This window comes from Chaetodon auriga, chromosome 3, assembly GCF_051107435.1.
Source record: "Chaetodon auriga isolate fChaAug3 chromosome 3, fChaAug3.hap1, whole genome shotgun sequence".
NCBI lineage: Eukaryota > Metazoa > Chordata > Actinopteri > Chaetodontiformes > Chaetodontidae > Chaetodon > Chaetodon auriga.
The window spans coordinates 5,892,624-5,914,056 of record NC_135076.1 but is presented as its reverse complement, the minus strand read 5'-3'; the positions used below and the strand labels follow the sequence as shown (position 1 = coordinate 5,914,056).

Below are 21,433 nucleotides of genomic sequence, written 5' to 3'. Positions count from 1 at the left end.
TCTTTTTTTAATTCTACATCATGAACCTGCTGTTTTCTTTTTGCACTACTATTATCTCTGTCATAGTCTGTAATTTTCCATGTGTTTCTTGTGTTTTTAATTTGTTTTGTTAATGGCTGTCTCCCTCTCTCCTTGCCTGCAGTGGAGGTGTGGCCTGGCGGTGCTGCTGGTCTCTGATGCACCTGAGGCAGATCTCCACTGATTGCTCTGACTCTTAAGCAGCGTGGCAGCGTTGCCACGCTGCCATATTGTCAAAGCAGTTTTGCCTGGACTCTCCAGCCGTTTCTTCTATTTGTCCTTGTGCTATAGCCCGTTTGCTCGTCTTAGCCTTGCTTGTCTTATTTTCGCCTTGTTAGTCCTAGTCCTGGTATCTTTGTTTTGGTTTGTATTCTCATTAGTCTTGTGCTGTCTTGTTCTCCTACGCACTCACCACGGTGTAGTGATTCCTTTGTTGTAGTAGGCTAATTTTGTGTTTATTTGTTATTCCGAGTTTTGATAGAGTAGTCGGAGTTTGAGTTCCCTCGTTTCTTTTGTTATATCTTAGCTTAGGCTTTTTCTACTACCCGCTCACCACGGTGTAGTGATCTTTTGTTTTATTGGGCTGATTTTGTGTTCTTGTTCTTGGGCTTATAATAAACCGTTTTTGTTACGGCTCCTTGTTTCCGGCTGTTTATCCGCTTCACTGGTCCAGCTAAATTACTGATTCTATGGAATCATAACAATCTATGCTAATATATGCTCACGTTATCCAACACATCTTGTACAATTTTTCATTTGTTTTATTTATTCCTCAATTATACATAATACATAGACTTGTGAAATTCAGTGTTCTTTCTATGAAACAGTATTTCTCAAGTGCAATACAACATATGACATTTGTAAAATAAAAAATAAAAATATTGGCACTAGTAATTTTATGGGCAGTAATGTTTTTATAGCATTTAATATTTTTAGAATTTGCACATAATGTTCATATATATTGTTGATTTTTTATTCCATCTCCTGTATACTTTTTATCTTAACTCTTTTGTGCCATTGTTTCTGCTTTTTGTAATACTTGCTGGCTGTAATGACTTAATTTCCCCAGTCTGGGATCAATAAAATCTTATCTTCATTAATCTGCCAATTATTTGGGTAATTATGTGATCTATGAAATAGAAAATAGTTCAAAATACAAAGACCCTAACCCTATCACATGAGATACAGAAGAGCAGCAAATCCTCGCATGGGAGAATGATTAATTTGATTATCAGAGTAGTGATAATTTTCTGTCCTTCAAGTAAATGATTAATCAATCAATTATTTCAGCTACAAAGAAAAGCTAAAAACTTTACTTGGTTTAATTTGTGAAATTTAGTTATATTATTATATTTCTATTGAATTTAGTGGAAAATGTAAGATGAGGGTCAAACAACAAGTGATTAGTTTTTGGTGTGGATCCAGGAATTCTGAGAGGAATTTCCAAATACTGTGGGCATGTTTTGTTAGCATTTTCATTATTATTTCTCATGAACTAGTGCACTTTGCTCATGGAAAAAACTGTTTGAAGACTGTCTATCACTGTGCTTGTTTTGGTGCAGATATGGATGCAGTGGCAGATAAAACATTTCAAATATTTTCTGTAATTGAAATAAGACATGCTGAGGGTTGTCCAGAGTAAAATTGTCTCTTAAACTTGCACTGAGCTGAGCCATGCACAAGCAAGACCATTAAAGCTATGCTGGCAGCGTGTGAGTGTTCTTCCACAGCAAAGTGTGCCACGGTAAAAGGAGCTGTTCACCTTGATGGTGTGTTGGAGGTGTGCTGGTTCACAAAAACCACTGTAAAAAAAGCCTGTCGCCTGCAGCTCGTCATCCATCTGTTCACTGTGCCTGTTTCTGCTCCTACTATTCCTCCCTGCAATAATTAAAACTGATGCACTGATCAAATGGTGCCAATTATGTCCACATCAGTTTTTTTTCTTTTTTTTTAAGAACACCGTGTTCTAGTAACTTTGCATTTTCTATGAGTTGTTCACAATTAAAGCCTTCTATTGGGAAAAAACAGTAGGAGATGTTCAGTTTGTATCAGAAGCAACTTATCACAGCTCAGTTACGTCTGAAAGTCATCAGAAAACAGTAAAATAGGCTGATGGCTCTGAATAGAAGTGTTTGAATGGAACTAAACTCTAAACTGCAAAGATATTCATCAGAATTTAAAAGTACTGAAAGCTGAGCACACACAGACTTTTAAAAACAGAGCTTCCTCTCCCATCACCAGCCCATCCATCTGGCCATCAGTTTAGCCAGAGACCAGAGTTTGAGGGAGGACACAACAGTGTCCCTGCTGTGAGGACACAGTAGAAATGCATGTGTTCATGGCTTTGGAGCAGCTCATGGAGACACATCTAAACAACTTGATCCAGTAATTTAGAGATGATATCTTATGATATGACTGTGTCTGAACATTTTCACTACCTTACCATCAACGATTACATGTAATTGAATAGAATAAAGAACAAAATTGGTAGCATGTATCATATATTTACTCTGAGGCAGACCCAGATCCAAATGTTTAATGGAGATTTCCTATTGTTAAAATTTGTCTCAGTGCTTTCCAGTTAGGATCTGCTCCACACAGATAAATGCAGATACTTTAAGAGATTTTGTAAAAGATATGCTGTAATATAAACATGTCACCTGCTGAGATAAAATGTAGACATTCTGTCTTAATGTCCCACACTCTTGTGTGTTTCAGATCCCCAGGTGAGCTGACGTCTTGTTGTGTCCATCTGTCCAGCTGGAAGAGCTCAGTGTTCAGAGGAGACTCCTGACTGAGAAACACAAAATGTCTGCTGCTACCATCAGCCCGCTGATCCTCGCCCTCCTCCTCCTCTTACCCTCGGTAAGCTGATTTCTTTTGATTTTTGTACCTGTCAAGGATAAAGTGTCTAATCTACCTTCAGTTTCTGTGTGTATGACTAAGTAGTCCTGTCTACATGCAGCTAAAACGATCCACATGCAAACAGGCTCAGCAACAGGTGGAGCTGAGCATGAATAAATTCAGCAAACAAGGGTTGAGCCCTGAGTTTTATGCACTTGGACAGTCATTCACATAGTTAAAGTAACCATATGGAGTGTCTGCATGAATAATTTATTGATCCATGTGTGGCAGGAAAGATGGATAAAGATGCATTCTCATCACTTATTCATTGTTCATTCAGCATTATTCCTGTACATTAAATCTATGAGGAACATGGAGATCCTTGTTAGCAGACTCCTCTCCTCTCCTCACCTCTCCTCTCCTCTCCTCCAAGAAAAGCTGTCAGAAAGGCGATCATCTCTTGAGCTTAAGTGTTGTCTGAGAAACTGTGAGATAAGGTTTAGAGAAGATGGTGGACAACGGCAAGAGGTATGATGAAGATGGAAAAAAATGTTAATATTTGTGCACAATATACAATATATTAGATTCCTCTTGTTATTGTAGGTGTGTTAAGAGTGACAGAGACAGAAACAGAGCTGAACAGATGGACAAAGTGTGAGAATGAAAATGACACTCTATAGACTGATCCACCAGCTGAGAGATCTCTCTAGTGATGCTGACATTACTTGACACTACTGAGTCCAGATGGGTGTATTTTCGGAGTACAGATGTTTTGGTTTATCATTGCCAGCAGTCTTGTGTGTGAATGTGGAAGTCTTAAAACACCATTGGAAAATGGTTATTACAGAGACTTTGAGGGTGAAAAGCATTATTAACATTATGCTCCCTGTAGGTATCGGTACTCAGTGGTACCTGGTCAGTGCTCTGTCGGTATACCTAATGCTCATAATGCCAAAGTTTTAGACAGACCATCAGGATTTAAAGGAGATGAATTTCACTGCACCTGCCATCACTGATTAAAACCTTGCAGATTTGTTTCTCCCAGAGTTGAAGTTTGATGTTGGAGCATGTGATAACAGCACAGCCCAAAGAATTTGTGTAACCTTAAGTTAAAAATAGAAATATTTGTTGATGTGTTCTGTTATGGACCCCTGAGAAGCTTACATTTACTAACAAAACCCAACTATGTTTACGAATGATCATGACCATACAATATTACATTGTTTTGCTAAATACATTTTGGAGGAAACATAACAGCTTCTTGGACTGCATTTTTAATGTCACATTCTTATACCACACAAAGATTGTAGGGAGGTGGTGGTTGTGGATGACAGGTTTAGGCTAATGAAATACATTGGTTAAAGTCAGTGAAAGATGGTGGTCTGGTTGAATATAACACATAAACACGTCCTGTCTCATGTCACTTTTGACTTTGATGCAATGGAAAAAGCCTATTTAAAGTTTTTGGAGCACAAGGTCCAGCATGACCTTGCTGACATCAAGGGACAGCTGGCTCACTGTAAAACAGCAGGCAGATCCCAGCTGGAGATCAGGATGGAGGAGCTGCTACATAGACAGTGAGTGGAGCTGTGAGAAGGACGCGTTGGAGAGGGAGAGAGGAGCCCTGAAAGGCATGGAGGAGGCTCTGACTGCACGCATCCACTGAAGGCTAACACCAAAGAACTGAATCTGACGCTTGAGGTGTTCCAAACTGAGGAGCAGTGAAGAAGACAAAAAGAGCCTTTACAAGGAGTCGGAGAAAATGAAGGAAAAGCTCTAGAGCTTGCTCTAAAGCAGATTCGCTGGAAAAAGTTTTTATCTTTGAGAGAAGTGAGAACCAGAAGGTCCTGAATCAAGTTGGCGTGCTGGAAGAAGCACTCCTAAAACTGCAGGAGGAGCCTGAAAATGCCCTAAAGACAATACAGTCTTTGCAAATGGCTCAGTATGAAAACCAGATCACAGCTGCTCTGCAAAAGGCTACTGATCAGCTTGGCATTGATCGGCTGAGTGGGAGAAAGAGAGGAAGTTCCCCTTGCAGGAAGCTGCAGACCATGCAGGAGAATGGAAAGAGACTCTCAGCTGCTCAGAGATCTTGAGAATCTCGTAAAAGAAAAGTTGCAGGAAAAAAACAAAAAGATTAGATGAGGAAATATGAACACACAGTTGTGTCACAGTCAATATTGTGCATCACACTGAAAATTGTAATATGTTGAAGTACCAGTGGACAGTAAGCGTGATATAATGTGACTGGATTAGTTTTAAATATTGTATGACAGATGCACACACTCACAGTCAACCCTGTACATGTACTGTGAGGCTGATCATGCTGGGCGAACACAGTGTGACCTAATTAGATATAGTGAAGTGATTTAGGGCAGACACATATGATATAATTAGTCACAGGAGGTTATACAGCAGAGAAATAAACACAGAAGCACAGAAACCATTCTTTAAACTTTCCAAGACTCACACAGTGTGCTTGGCTTCTGAACACTAATCATTTTAGCAACCCTGTGGCCAAGAATTAAGTTCATATGCACTTAATCTGCGTTAACGATCCATGTTCAGCAGCAGCATTCAGTGCCAAAGAATGACGTAGAGGCTCTAATGTGAAGCGGTGAAAATCAAGGATGCGGGGTCTGAGGGGTGAATGTGGACACTAGCGGTTGAGGCTGCAAGTGTTGATATTTTCAATCACTAAATTGTAGTCAGCGCACTTAACTTTGTTTAGGTAGGTGTTAAATCTCAGAACATAGAAGCTCAAAAGTGATCAGCAGGATAACACTTCAGTTATATGATGTAGTTTTTTTAACAGTTAATCAGCCTCAACACTTCCACATGTCTACATTTATTTATTTATTTTCTCTGTTCTGTGTGGGTGTGTACTAACTGTGTTTGATTGATTGACATCTCTGTTAGATTTGCTGCAAGTGGGGAGGCAAGACAGTCTAGAAGCTTGGTGACCTGATGCTTTTTTGTTTGGTGTTCAAGTGGTTAAGTTGCGAGAACACTGTAGCGAGGCAATGGCAACATGGACCCTCTGTTGGCGTCTAGAAGCCGCAAAGGCTAACGGTTTTGCAAGCTAGCGAGTGGGTAAGATAATGTAGGAAATGCTAAAGCATAATGACAGAGGAAGAAGCTGAGGCTGTTGGGAATATCAGCAAAACTCTATATGCCTAAAATTACAATATATTAGCTTACCATATACTGAAGGGATGTCTCCACACAAGTTTAACCTGTGCAGAGGTCTAATCAGGTGGGCTCAGAGAAAACATCTGTGTAAGTGTGCAAGACCTTATAACTGAGTGCTTTTACTTTCATAACTTTCAATTTACCCCAATCGTCTTTAGTCACTTGGTAAATGTTCTAAGTGTAATTTGCTACTGCACAAATCATGTCATCAATGGCATTCAATGAAAGTTTGCTCACAAAATGTTTGTTATCGGCTGCGTCTGTGGCGCAGGGATTTTTGTATGTACTGGTACTGCAGAGCACTGTCTCACAACACTGACAGACTGATCCAGAGTAAGAAGAAGTAAACATGCTGCCATTCCTGCAGAGGCAAACTTCACCTGCAGATAAAGGTGCTGCAAAATCTGCAAGCTTCTGCTCCATGATAAAGAAACAAAAAACTAGACAGTTTGTTGGACACAAAGAAGAAATTTCTAAATTTAGACTCATGTAATTAGTCTGCATGATTCATGATTTATCAGCACTAATTTATGTTTTTTGGTAAATTGGGAGCAGCAGAGCAATGTGTAAACACTGACAAATTATCACCTTTTAAAGTTGTTACTGCTAAGTGCTAGCACAGAATTGTATACTTACACATGCAGCAGATATGAGACAACATTATCATTCATGTTGTGAAGTCCAAGATTCCCTCTCCTTTTAGCTCCGTTTGGGTTTCCACCAACTGCAGAGAAAAATATTTGACTGTTCTGCTGGTAGATGTTGTTAAGTTTGTCTGTTGATGCTGGAGGAGTTGTGTGCTGTGGGCTTTATCAGAGCCATCCTGAAAACAGCTGTCTGCTGCTGTTGGAAACAAGATTGATGAAATCGATTAAGCTGAGCAAAAAGACTCCTTTTATATTACACGAGCAGTAGTCATTTAATCTGCTGATACACAAATATTGATGAGTGCAGCTTTAAAGATGAAGGCTGATGGTGGTGGTTAATCTAATCCATGATGCAGGTAAAAAGCAACAGCATTATTTTTTCTGTCAAACCCAATCATGTGACTACTGTCCACAGTGTCTAACAAATGGTTTATGATGCAAAAATGTCCACAGTCATGTAGTGGTTCAGAGAATGTCATCAACTCAGCCATCTGTGCTTTTACTGCCAGTGTATTCAGTTCAAGCGTACCTCTGCAGAAATGGTACAGCACATAAATCATCCAGTAGATTCGTGTTCCGTGACACTTGTTTCACACAATGCCCCAAAACCACTGTGTCTCTATTACTGAGGTAAATCTTCAGTGCATGAATCCCAAGCGAGTGCTGCTGACGTCAGCGAATGAATGCTCAACTGCTCCTCTGCTCCACCTCGTAAAGCTCTGACGTGGCGTCTCCAGGACTGACGCCAACACAGAGACACAAGTCTTCTTACCAGACATGCACCTCCACAACTTCCTTAGTCCCAATGACAGCACAGCATTGTGCAGCTGTCAGAGGGGATACGAAGGAGGCGTCTCTGGACGTGACCCCCATGTCTGGAGTCGTAGCTTTGGGACTCTGGCTGCTGCTGTGATCTCTGGTTGAGGTTGTGTGTACAGGCTTAAACTGTCTGCTGTGTGTGTCGGTTCTTAACCGATGTAATGCCTGGCACGGCGTTGGTGAAAAGTGCACGTCTGATAGCCATTCCTGCCTTGTTTTCATTAGAGTAATGCCCTTCCTCTGGGTCAGTTAGCATACTGTGACTGCCGGCAGCTCTGAAATGGTTTGTTTAATTGGCTGAATGTTTAAACAAATCCCAGAGCTAAGACCTTTTGCAAACTGTGGTGTGAACCGCATGGTGAAACTAATGAAGCAGCCTCTTCCATTTCACTTTTGGGTCTTTCCTCTATGCTCTGATGTAATCTTCAGCCACTTGACTGTCTCTTTCTCTCTCTGCGGTGTGTGTATGTCTCTGTGTGTGTTCATGTTGTTCTCCAGGTTTCCAGCCAACAGGTCCCCGCAAACTGTGTGATCAAGAGGGAGCAGGAGAAGTGCATGGAAATGATGGCCTTGGATGATCCTGGGAATGATCCAGAATTTGGTAGGTTTTTCCAAGTGTGTGTTTGTATAGCTTTTAATCCCTTCCCCTCGTGTTAACCACTGTTTGGTGATGTTGTAACACTTGTCAACACAGGCTAATTAAAATGAAAAGAAGAATAAATACGCAGATAAAAAAAACAAGAACATCTTCAGGGCTTCCATACTAATGAGTGGGAGATAATTCAACAAATTTTAGTTGACTCTGACCTGCTTGTCTGCAAAGAGAGATCATTAGAAAGACTTCACAGTTTGCTTGTGTGTGTCTGTGATGTGTAGCAGGAAAAACAAAAGCATGGCCAGCAAGGAAATTCAGCGAAACACATGAACTTTTTGTGTTTCATTCTGTGCCTCTTTCTCCAGAGAGAGGGAGGGGCAGACGCTTTAATTGGCAGCATTTCATGATGGTGATGCTTAAAATTGAAGTGAGGCAGCCAGTGACAGGCATCTCTCTTTGCTGATTATATGATGGATGAAGGGAAGATCAGACTGAGAGAGGCCAATTTGTGCCACTTCTCCTTCTTAGCATTGTTCAGGACTCTCTTTTGGTTTGGTCTGGCCCTCCAAAAACGGAGCTACAAGGAGGAAAATAGCTCCTCCACTATGTGGGGTGCCACTTTCAAATTGTGCACATCAGAATGCGACAGTGAAACAGAAACCATGTGAAGCGGTAAAACTACTTGGTTTGATCTAGGAAAAGATCATAGCTTGGCCGTAATAAGCACATGACTGTTTCGTATGTTGTGTAACTTAAAAATGTGACTTTGAGTTTTACATGGGACATAAACAGCAGTCTCCTGGTCTCCAGTCTCCAGTCTCTCCAAGTCATGTGTTTTTATGCAGACTATTGCTCTTTATACTCTGCCACCTGACTTTCACACAGATGCCACAGACAACCTATACAGTTGTTTATCTGATGAGGACAGGCTGACATTACCCAGGGGTGGATATGTGACGCAAGTTGGCTCGCCTGCCTGCCTGCTTACTGGCAGCTTGAAGTCAACAGCAATGACTCCCACTTGACTCCTACCATCTATCCATCACTTTGTTTCCATTGTTTCAGCTGTTTCTTCACTACGCTTGGCTATTTCAATCATTTATACATAATTTTCAGATATCTATTTACACGATATCCACTGCTTCTCTCTATTATATTTATTTTGATCTTTCATCCATTGCTTTCAACTTCTCTGCTCACTTGCCAACTGGTGCATTACATTTATTACTTGTCAAATTAGCTGAGCTACCCCACAATCTTTCCACTTACTTTTTACTTGCAGCAGAGTATTTTTACAGTGTGGTATTAGTACTTTTGTCTGAGTGAAGGGTCTGAATACCCCTCCAGCACTACAAACTGTTATGAATAGTCCTTAATGGAGATGCTGAATCTTCAGTTGGATAGAGAGAGGGACAGCTTGTCCAGACAGATTCTCACATTAGACCACTGGCTCCAGATTCCTTCAATTCAGCTCAGTTATATTATTGTTATATTTAAGGAAAAAAGCAGGGAGGGTTTTGAGGATAAGGTTCAATCTAAAGTTGACTGTTTTAGAAACTTTCCCTCAGTTATGGTAGGTCACAAAATGGATCAAACCCATTTAAGCAGTCACAGGATGCAACGCAAGCCAGTTGGAGCTGGCAACGGGTAACACCATGTCTCAGTAAAAGGATGCTGGTAAGGAAAACTCATTAGTATCCTTGTTTCTATGATGGTATACACATCATAGCAACCTTAGAAATTTAGATTTCAAGCATTGAAGGATGGTTAATTACTCTGTGAAAATATGTCAGCTGTCTGAAAAGTAACAGACATTGTTAATGTGTTTAACTAGGAACTGTTGTATTAATATCAGCTTGTCAGGTGCAGTAACTTGAAAGTTTGTATACGTGCACAAAAGGCTAGCACTGTCTTTTTAAACATGTTATTGGTGTTGTAGTGACACGTATGTTGGGATGAGATGAGAGCATCCTCTTTTAGCTTCTGCATTGCAGTATGCACCACTAATGCAAACCCAAATGATTGTTCACAGTATCTCAACCATAGTTTAAGTCCATATGCAGCCATTGTTTGCAGCTTCCATGATTGACCCACCAAGACCGATTTCTAAACTTGGCATTCAGCTAAAAGAATCATCACACATGAAATTCATAAAGTCTCTGTTGGCATTTCTCCAATATCCCCTTTCTCTGCTGTCTTTAGTCTTTCTCTCTCTCTTTGAAAAAACCAACACTTTTATCAAATTTTTTGTCTGAAATAAAAAGATGCAGCAACAGAACATCGATACACAAGCCACACTAGCAGGACATGCTAAACATAATTGTTTCATTGAAAAGACATTTCTTCATTATGCGTGCTGGCATAGGAGCTGACATTTCTGCTACCACCGGACAGTGTCAAGGATCTGCGATTTAAATCAATGTTAAATGAACTGCAGGTGGGCCTTTTTTCCCTAAATGAACATATGGATGTTTAGACAGGTGTTTGTCTACCTGCTGTGTCCTCAGGCTGTCCGTGGATGTGGGACAACCTGACGTGTTGGCAGCCTGCCAGGATTGGTGAGGTGGTCGAAGTCAACTGTCCTGAACTCTTCTATCAGTTCATGAGTGAAGAAGACTACGGTCAGTCACAAAGGACTTCTCGCACTCAGTTACAATCCTGTTGATTTTCTTTAATTTGAGTTGAGACCCATGCAAGTCCCAACTTTTTGCAGAAATAAGGATGTTTTTTCAAAGCAAGGACATGTTTTGAACTTGTTTATAGGGTCAATGAATTAATTAAAAGCAAGGGAATGTATTATATCTATGAGTGTCCTCGCAAGTGCAGTGTGTGTGGGTGTGTGTTTGCAATATAAATTCATTTTCTGTGTTGCATCATATACATTTCAGTGTAAAGACATGCATGATATTAGAGGTGGTTATCTTGTGTACCTCAACTCCAGCTCTCACTGAAATAGTTCATGTTAGAGGGACTGCTTGTCTTCCTGATTTCATTCTAGAAATAAGGCTGTTTGCCATAGTCAGATAAAATATCCTGTGTCTACAGAGGTGGGGACGGTCAGTCGTAACTGCACTGAGTTTGGCTGGTCAGAGATCTTCCCTCATTACGTTGACGCCTGCCTGTATGAGGAAGGAAACAGCAGCCATTTGGTAAGTACATTACGGTGTCTGCAGGTGTGCCGATTCAAGCTTTCAGTGAGACATTTTATGTGAAAAACACTTTGCTGCTTGCTCAGCTTTTGTTCAGCTTGTGTTTCTGTTTCAGAACATTTATTATGTGTCAGTGAAGGCTCTGTACACTGTGGGTTACAGCACCTCTTTGGTCTCCCTCACCATGGCCATGGTCATCCTGTGCAGGTTCAGGTGAGACATTTGGTGGTCATGGATGGTACTGCAGCTGGGAGGGGTGGTGTTAAACTGAGTTTAGAGACAGACATGAAAACGTAGGGGATAAGAAGTGGTTTATGTGTTTTTCTTCCTTATAGATATGAAGGTGTTAAGACTCTTCATTGATTCAAGTTCTTCTTTAAATTGTATTATTAATACTACCGCATTATTACCACTACTACTATTAATACTGCTATTGCTGGTGTTGCTGCAACCACTTCTACAGCAGTGCTAATCATGCGTATCATGCTGCTGAAGAGTTACTACTATTACTGCTAGTGCTGCTGCTGCTGCTAATGCTATTACAGCTGCAGTCAAGACTACAACTACTACTACAGTATCACTGTGGCTATTACTACAATTACAATAATCACTTCAGCCACAGCTGTAATGGTTTTTACTGCTATTACATCTACCACAGCTGCTACTGCTGTGTAACTGCACCTTCTCCTGCAATGTGTTAACTAATACTGTAAAGAACATGAACAGCAATTAAAAAGCAGTAGAGGTGTTTATCAGTGGTAGTACACACGTCACAGTGTTGTTCCTCTGCATGCAGTGCTTTTTTAAAATGATGCTCAGTATGTTTATGTGTGTTTTTCTACACAGGAAGCTGCACTGTACCAGGAACTTCATCCACATGAACCTATTTGTGTCGTTCATCTTAAGAGCTATTTCGGTGTTCATCAAAGACGGCGTTCTGTACGCCAAAGAGGACAGCGAGCACTGCTTCATACACACTGTGAGTAACACAAACACGCCTGCACACATGCCCACTTCGCTCTCCCTGCTCATGTTAACAGGCAGCAGATGAACTGTACAAGCTGTACAATTTTCATTTAGGTTTCCTTGTACCGTGTCTCCTCTCACATTTTCCCTCGTCGTCTTTTCCTTTCAGCTGGAGTGTCGAGCAGTGATGATATTCTTCCATTACTGTGTCCTTTCTAACTACTTCTGGCTCTTCATTGAGGGTCTCTACCTCTTCACTTTACTGGTTGAGACCTTCTTCCCTGAAAAGAGATATTTCTACTGGTACATCATCATTGGTTGGGGTGAGACATCAACCACATCACACACACACCAGATTTCTGATCAAATGCTTAATTCCGGCTGTGGATGCATTTATCATTTATTCATGTCTGTATCATGTTTTACAACAGGAACCCCCACAGTGTGCGTGACCATCTGGGCAGTGCTGAGGCTACACTTCGATGATATTGGGTAGGTTATGGACAACGGAGCTCAGCATCATGTTGAAGCTTGTCTGATCAGCACTGAATATGTTGTTTTATCCTCCTGCTCGCTCAGGTGTTGGGACATGAATGACCATGCTGCCATCTGGTGGGTGATCAAGGGACCTGTGCTGGCTTCAATTATGGTACATTATCACTCGGTTTGAGTAATGACGACGTGATGAAAACAATCCTTCCATTGCCAAATATAGATTTTCTGCATTACAATTTTTCTGCAGGTCAACTTTGTGCTCTTCATCGGCATCATCATCATCCTTGTCCAAAAGTTACAGTCCCCAGACATCGGAGGAAATGAATCCAGTATTTACCTGTGAGTATTTTTACACGTACTTTTCATTTTATATAATCTGCCTGATGTTAAAATATTTGATGAACTGAAATCATACTGATTATTTCAAGATGACTCTTTTGTTCTAAATATCAAATATTATGAGACCACACATACAATGCATTTAAACTATGTCAGACATCAAACATTTTTGGAATGATATATTCAATTGTGAGAAGTCACCCTGACAAAGTAATCCATCACTAGTTAATGATTACTCTCCGAAAGTACTTAGTACTTAGTAGTGAGGAAAGTAATCCCATTACCTGTCAGGTATGAAGTAAATGTACGAGCAGTCCCGACCTGTCGTACTAGTGAAATACAAGATAATCATTAACATTTACGTGACCTGAAGTCTCAATGCCTTCATCTAAATTCATCTGGGATTTAATCATGATAGCAGAATGATCTAAAATGAAATATATAACTAAGATGAACAAATGTATATTCTATTCACCATCATCATCACCATCATCATCATCATTATCATCATCATCATAATCATCATCATCATCATGGCTGCCAGTTTACTCCGTCTCTCTTTGCATTGTATTATTTTTATTGGCATATTTTAGCACAGCAACTTACAGTATTTGTTTAGGAAATGCTGTTATTCTGCAGTCAGCTGCCACATACTGTCTATGCAGGTCTCTATCCAGTGTCCAGTAAAGAGAGTTTTGTGAACCCGGCTTGGATCACTCTTACATGCAATCCTCACAGGAAAAACTGAGAGGTTAAGGAGGAGAACACAGCAATGTTGTTGTTTGAAGGCCACTGAGTTTGAAATGTGTTGTAAACTAATTCTCTTGAGAACTGTAATGCAGTAATACATGTTTCAGCAGGCCTGTAACTGTAATGTAATTACTCCAAATAAAAACAGTAAGTAGATTACAGTGACTGCAGGCAGAAAGCTCAGAGTCATGTCACAATGTAGAAATTCTTCAACCCATGAGAACCATAAACATTCCTTATACCCTGAGGAAGTATATAAAATAATTAGGGGTGCAATGCAATGCTCTTGTTTTAGAGTCAAAGTGATTCTATGGACTGATTTTACAGTTGAGGACAAGGGATGTAATGTCCCCCTGTATCCCTCTGTTGAAAATACATCCAAATGTGTAAACTGCAGCACAGATAGAGGCATAGGGGTCCAGTTATGATGCATGCAGGCTTCCAAGTTTCCTGCTTCTGACAAATTATGTCCTGTGGCTTTTACTAAACACTTTTGCTTGACCTCAAAGTAAAAAAAAAAAAAAAAAAATGAGGTCAAGTAAAGATGTCAATCTGACTGCACTTCTACTACTATTACATAATGTTGAATGGTATGTTGTTTTAAATGTTGCTTCCACAGAAATCCTGTTCAACCGCAACCTAGACCTCCATGACTGAACGACTAAGCCAAAAAGAATTTATTGAGTTTATTGTCATAGCTGTGTCCACTGACTATAATGAGGACACTTACGGCAGTTCAGTCCTCTCACCATAGTGTGTGTGTGTTATTTTGCAGGAGGTTGGCCCGCTCCACTCTGCTACTGATCCCTCTGTTTGGGATCCACTACACTGTGTTTGCCTTCTCCCCTGAGAATGTCAGCAAGAGAGAGCGTCTGGTGTTTGAGCTCGGCCTCGGATCCTTCCAGGTGACTGGTCCTCCATCAAGGCTTGGATTTAGAGAGGGACAATTTCCGTACATGCTGTGGAAAATGAACTTACAGTAACAGCCAGTGAAGGAACGATGAGGGTATTAGCAGAACTGTAAACCTGAGAGTCAAGTTGGACGTACTGTACTTCACAAATGAAGGCTTTAGACCTGACTGTTGGGAAACTGAAAGTGAAACAATTTTAGTCAAATTAAACTCTTTAAAAAGCTTAAGTTACAGGCTTGAAAGGAAAATGTGCTAATGTCATTTTAATGCCCAGCTGTCAGAGATCTGAAGGACTTATATCTGTGATTTGACTTTTAGTCCAATAATCTGAGACTTAAAACAGCTTTTAAACCATCAATTTCAATTTGGGATTAAATACAAAATCAGCTTGAACTGAGATTTGACTCAGACTTATATCACAAAAAGGACAATTTGATTGTATTTTATTTATCCAATATTGAAAGCAAAAAGCCAGTAAAACTCTGCAACAGTGCAGGTATGACCATGACCATTTGTTTCAGCATACTGATTTTCTTTCCAGCAGTTTTTCATTTGACAAACAGCTGTTTTTACAGTAGATATGTCAGTGTTTTTGATCCTCCGTGTCTCTGCAGGGCTTTGTGGTGGCGGTCCTCTACTGCTTCCTGAATGGAGAGGTAAACCTCCTTTAAAACAACAACTCACACCTTTGCACCAGTTTTCTGGATGTGTCATTTTATTCAACATACACAACAACATTACTGATCAACAGTATATCCTTCAGGAAAAGATGAGGCTTGAAAAGCAAATAAGTTGAGGTGTGGTATAGATTAGACCCATGATTTATATTTTCAACCAAAAACATCAGGAATCTTTTGGGGATTATTAAAAAAGTAGCTCTTGAAAAGTCTGAAATAAAATGACAAACTTTTTGTAAAATCTGATTATATATTCCACATGGAAACTGGGTTAAACCAGCTCATTCCTTTTAAGAAATTAGCATTTTTCAGTGAAACAATGAGCCTTAAACACAGTAGAGACAGTGCTAGAGAGACTGAGGGACAGTGAGCTTGTCTCTTTCCAGCGAGGTCCATTAATAATGACCTTGTGAAGTATATCCCTCAAGGTGCAATCGGAGATCAAGAGGAAATGGCGCAGCTGGACGGTGAACAGGTACTTTGCTGTGGACCTGAAGCACCGGCATCCTTCGCTGGCGAGCAGTGGGGTGAACGGGGGCACGCAGCTGTCCATCCTCAGCAAGAGCAGCTCGCAGATCCGCATGTCCAGCCTGCAGGCCGAGACCCCGGCCACCTGAGCCGCACCAGCGGAGACGCCGTGTCCGGCGACAACGACGCCTCCGTATTTGACGCCGCCAAACCCACCGCACCCATCCTCGTCCCAATGACCAGCCTCACCAACCCGTTCCTTAACCCTTACCCCAACCCGTACCCAAATGAAACCATGATGGAAACCCAACTCAACTCCAGCGACCCAGAACAGCCCCTAGTCTGACCTGCCTCACCCCAAAACATGAGCAAAACTGAATGTCAGGTGCCAAATAATCTCCTCATGTCCCGACCTCTGACATGGTTTCAGGTACAGCTGGAGTGCAAGTCAAACTTAGTCCCGCTGTTCCTGAACAGCCTGTCATCTTCAAAGGGCAGGATTAGGATTCTAGTCTCTATCCCGTGTCTTGTTGGGCTGTAACATGCAGAAGAAGCATGGTAATCTCTCTGTACATATCGTGTTAGTGTTTCAAGTTGTCTGGTGCTGCAGTATTTGCTGCTGTATAGTGCAGGGGGACCAGAGAGCATGACAGACAGCATGTGCCCTCTCACAGTGATCATTCCAGTCTGTCCGAGGAGGTTTTGACATTTTGGCCCTCAGAACATAGTTTAGATATATATCTATATCTACACACCGTACTTTAAATACAGACATCACAGCTGCCGTGGCATTTGAACGGTTTAATTTAATACAGACAAACTGGGCAATGTAAATACTTAAAGGGACAGTCCACCGATTTTACACATACAATAACGATCAGTTTAAGTGTCATGTTGAGTACTTATCAGCCTTTGTTTTTGGAGCCCCAAACTCTGGACTAAAATTCATGATATCTCGGCCTCTGCTTCTGTGATTCTGACTCACTCTGATGTACACTAAATACCTTACAAGTGTTCTTTTGCTCAACATATTGAATTTAAAAAGGTTAAATATCTCAAACTTTCACCATCAGATCAGTATTATTGTTTGAGCTAAAGGTCAGCTGAAACATTATGGACCCTGGGGGCTAATTTCAGTAGAGTCATACCTGGATTTAGTGAACCCATCCAGCGCTGAAGCAGCACAGCCAACGGCATCGTGTGTAAACCACTGCAGCGCTCTTTTTGTGACTGTGTGTGAAAGCTCAGTATTATTTCCCACTGGCACAATCCTTTATTTGTGTAAACTGTGACTGATGTAAAACAATATGATGGTGGGTGCTGAAGACTGAAGCATGTCGAGAAGAAAGAAATGGGTGGTGAAAAAGCAGTCTTTATGAGGAGGACATGTTTTCTACGGTAATGTGAAATGCCAAAAAGAGAAAAATCCACACCAGGGTGAGACGATGGCTCAGACGGTCCTCTGTGCACCGCGCTGAGGTTGATGATCACAAACACAAACCTCTCTTTCAAACCTCAGCACTGGAAGCTCGAGGTATGAGAGGAGACACCTTTGGAGATCAGTGGTTTTAAACAGCCGTTAGTACAGAAAATGTCAATGAAAATGAACTCATGGCTAAAGCATCGTGAGTTCAACTGCTTGCATGAATTTGCATTTACTGTCCGTGTTTTGTTTCTTTTAGAGAGAGAATTTGGTCTTTGATTGGATGTTGAATCTCCTAACAGTTTCTTTTTCCTCGTGAACTTTGGGTATCTATCTAGCTGCTGTGGAGGCGACGCTCTGTAACACTGATTCACTTTTTGAAGCTGAGCCTCTCCAGCAGCCTCCTGCAGAAAGTTTCAGCATTGTGCTGGTTGAAGTGAAGGTGCGGGCTGTCGGAAACATCACAGCACTTCACTGTTTTTGGATGAAATTTCCTAATTTGTTTCTGAAAAATGACCATTTGAAAAATCTGTTTAAGTTTTGATCAATGAGTTTGCTTTTCCAGACGAATCCTTTGTACCACCTCGCAGTATGTCTGTCTTTCTGTTACTGTCTCTGGTGGCATTTGATCTCTATATGCATGAGAACAAGCACATTGAGATGGATGTTATTTTCGGAGAAAGACTTTCAACTCGGGGTAATTCTCTCATTCCAAAGACGAATTAATAGACTGCTCATTGAGTTTTTGCACGGCCGTATCTGGTTGCAAAGGCTGAGTTAGCTTTGCAACTGATATCACTGCAGATTTTTCCTTTGGTCTGACTCAACTATCCTCTGAATCCCAACGTTCGACTCTACTTTGTGTCTCCAGAAGTGCCTTTAAGCACAAAACAAGTATTTTGACTTCTGCTGATGATTTAAAAGGAAAAGGAGATTTGTCTTTTAATTTCAAAAAGAAACTGCAAAGTAGAGAAAAAGGTTGAACAAAGTGCTTTTATGATGCTTAAGACTAAATCAGTATTTTAAACCTGGAGGCCTTCAAACGACTTTAACTCGTCTTTGCCTAAGATGAGCAGAACATACGACAGATTAGTGTTTTGAATGAAGCAGTGCTACAGTATATTAACTCAGTAAGTCAATGTTCAGAACACTACGTCACATGCACACAAGAATAAATATGTTTTGTTACTTTACCGATACATCCTTTATTTTTCTCTACAGCAGAAAAATTGAAAAATAACGACCCTCATGCATCTGAACCACAGGAGACTTTTCTTTATCATGTTCCCCAAAATATGACACGATTTTCTAATAAAACTGTCCGAGGGGCTGTATTCTAAATTCAATATGGCTGAATGTCCCCTTTTCTGAAAGGACAGAATTTGGACAAACTGCAAATGTCTAAAAGTGTCTTTAAAGACAAGCTTCGACTGGAAGACTCTTCACTGATAGACAGATATTTGCTGATTCTTTCTGAGCACACATTATTTATGACTGATAATAATAGAAAAGTATTATAGTTTCTCCTAAAATTTTCTCCTCAAAACACACAATAAACACGATTTTGGTGATTTGCAGGTAAATAGGTCATTATGGAGCCCTGAAATCAATCAGGTATTAATAAAGTAATAAATCACTTTTTTGCTATTTTTAAGTAAAATTCTAAAACTTCACATTTCTTTTTACCCTTCATTAAAAAATTTTTAAACAGTATTATTTATAGGCGTATTCCAGTTATATGTTGCCTTGTTTGGTCATGAGTCAAAATTACTTCATCATAACCCACCTGTCTAAAGAAAAATAATAAGAATTTTTTGAATTCCAAATGCAAAAAAATAAATTGACATTTGTATTTTTACATTATGTCTTTACCTGTCCTATTGCTTCTAAACTTTAACTACATGATAGTCCATTAGTAGCCAAATTTCCTTTTTTCTGAAAATGTTAAGAACTTCTTGTCTTTTCACTAATTTAGTGATTGTATGTAAGTGCACATCAGACACCGAAATATAGGAACTGAATATAATTTTACTAATTTATTTATTTTAACAGCCCAGTTTTAAATCCAGTGATCCAAATTCCCGAATCGAGACAAGATGAGATGACATCACATCAGTGTCCTCAATGCAAGCTATGCTCCAAAATCTTGGTTAAAACAACTAAATTTGTTTTAAAAAAAAAAAAAAAAAAGTGATTTTATGACCTGCAAATGACCAAGGTCATTATTTCTGGGAGTCCAGGCCATGAGAAGGCAAATAGAAAAAAGAAGGGCTGACCGGAAACTGTCCTGTCCTGTTGTTGCCTCTGCTCAGTGCAACCTGAAATAATGACAGTGCAGGTCCAACAGCAGCCATAAGGGGGCCCTGTTTCATCTTGTGATGTTCAGGGAAAGGGCTGGACAATCACCACCTCTGCTCTGGTTCAGTTGAATGTTCAGTTGAGTTCATGACAGACATTACGACAATCTCACCAGGTCATGAGCCTCGTTTTGCTGATGTACTTATCAATGATTTCCTTCAGTGTTAATATGGGAGTTGGAGCCTTATATTGCCAGTACTACGTTGATGTCAGACAAAGATGTTGCTATTATTATAAGAATAAATATTCATTTGAACTTGTTGTTTTGAGCTATGAAGTAGTTAGTTGAGGTGTTGAAGGTCTGTAGCCAACATTTGTGACTAAATAAACTGCAGTTTAAATGTGCGAGATGGACACAAGCTGCCAACATTGTACTTTGTAAATGGAGTTTTCTGTGGTTCAAAGTGAATAGCTGTCATTTAAAACCTTGCGCTGTGATTGTTCTCATTTTATTTTTAATGGTGATCGTGTTTGCTAAAAGTATAAGCCTCCTGTAATGCCTCTGTACTCTCTAATAGGCTGATGCATGCGTGTTGAATCGTTTTGATCGCATTATGACCAGCAGATGTAATCATAAGGGAGGGTCAAGCTTTCAGGTCATTAAGGGAATCTGAGCTTTGTCCTCGTTTTCGAAACATACTGAGTGGATGAGGCAATTATTAAGCTAGAACAGGGATAATGGGTTTCAACTGTGAACGATTTATCAAATTGTAGCTCTTTTGTCCCATCAGGACCCATCAAATACTTTTCCTTTGAATGTTAATCTTTATAGACATGAGGAAAAGTAAAGTGCCATAAAACTGCTGTATTCTTTTTGTTTTTCCTGCATTTTTACTACAAAGCATGATGAGAACATTGTTTTCAGATGTTTTTTTCTTTTTTTAGCTTTTTAATGGTGATTATTGAATTGCTTCATTGTACGAACTACCTGTTTGAATCAGAGAGGTTAAAAAAAAAAAAAAAAAAAGGGGGCTCAGCAGTTTGTGTACTGATGGCTGAATGTAAAAGTAACTTTAAGCACTCAAGCCTGCTTCTGTCTGCTCATGAGCTCCTCTTTTTTCATTTGATCTATTGCACTGCACAGTGCACCATTTCCTCTTGTTTCGGTGTGCACATTAGAAGGGTTTTTTGTACATTATGAAAGTATCAACAATAAATGTTTTTAACTTGTTGCCTCAATGTTTTTGTGTGTGATAAATATTCAGACTTCTTCTGGCTTAAAGGATAAGGCTGGTGATGGTATATATATATTTTTTATTGTCAACAAATTGAGTGTGTCAGTCTGTCTCTTTGTACGCTCCAATTTACTGACCCTGTCTGTGGCTCTCAGGCCCATTTGTTACTAGTCCTCTGCAGATGGAAGCAGTGCATGTGTCTGGGATTGTATTTGGATTTGGAGCAGCAGGACGGTGTATGTGAGATTTAGTTAAAATAATCTACACCATGTGTGTGTTCACGGTAATGAATAGGCATGTCGCCCAGGACAACACTGGGGCACGATTAATCCCCTACAAATGCACTTTTTATTCCTCTATTTGTATTCAGCGGGTTAAGAGCTGAGTGTCATAGACAGGGGGGTCAGAGGATTTTGTGAAATTAATTAACACATTGTTGGATTTGGTCTTTTCATGGGATGTTGACTATAAGAAAAATATAGACAATTGCCAGCCTTATCCTATAATGTTTGCCTCCATCCCAAATAAGAGAACACCAAATAAGAAAGTCATGTAGTAAACCGGAACCTGTAAAAGAAACATCCACATCACTTTTTAAAGTAATACA

The 21,433-nt window shown here is 40.1% G+C and overlaps 1 protein-coding gene across 2 annotated transcripts in view; it reads left to right on the top strand.

Moving 5' to 3' along the window:
* The window catches only part of adcyap1r1b (adenylate cyclase activating polypeptide 1b (pituitary) receptor type I), a 33,653-nt gene extending 12,823 nt beyond the window's left edge, over nt 1-20,830 (top strand). The window contains exons 2-14 of one of the 2 annotated variants that reach the window (XM_076723300.1): nt 2,737-2,883; nt 8,019-8,121; nt 10,623-10,736; nt 11,161-11,264; nt 11,380-11,477; nt 12,111-12,243; nt 12,400-12,553; nt 12,662-12,722; nt 12,810-12,879; nt 12,973-13,064; nt 14,590-14,719; nt 15,340-15,381; nt 15,831-20,830. In XM_076723300.1, the coding sequence (XP_076579415.1) occupies nt 2,827-2,883; nt 8,019-8,121; nt 10,623-10,736; nt 11,161-11,264; nt 11,380-11,477; nt 12,111-12,243; nt 12,400-12,553; nt 12,662-12,722; nt 12,810-12,879; nt 12,973-13,064; nt 14,590-14,719; nt 15,340-15,381; nt 15,831-16,019 (1,347 nt within the window). In that variant the 5' untranslated portion in view covers nt 2,737-2,826 and the 3' untranslated portion in view covers nt 16,020-20,830. Of the gene's footprint in view, nt 1-2,736; nt 2,884-8,018; nt 8,122-10,622; nt 10,737-11,160; nt 11,265-11,379; nt 11,478-12,110; nt 12,244-12,399; nt 12,554-12,661; nt 12,723-12,809; nt 12,880-12,972; nt 13,065-14,589; nt 14,720-15,339; nt 15,382-15,817 lie in introns of both variants that reach the window. The other variant, XM_076723290.1, reaches the window with a different exon arrangement.
* The last annotated feature ends 603 nt before the right edge of the window (nt 20,831-21,433 follow it).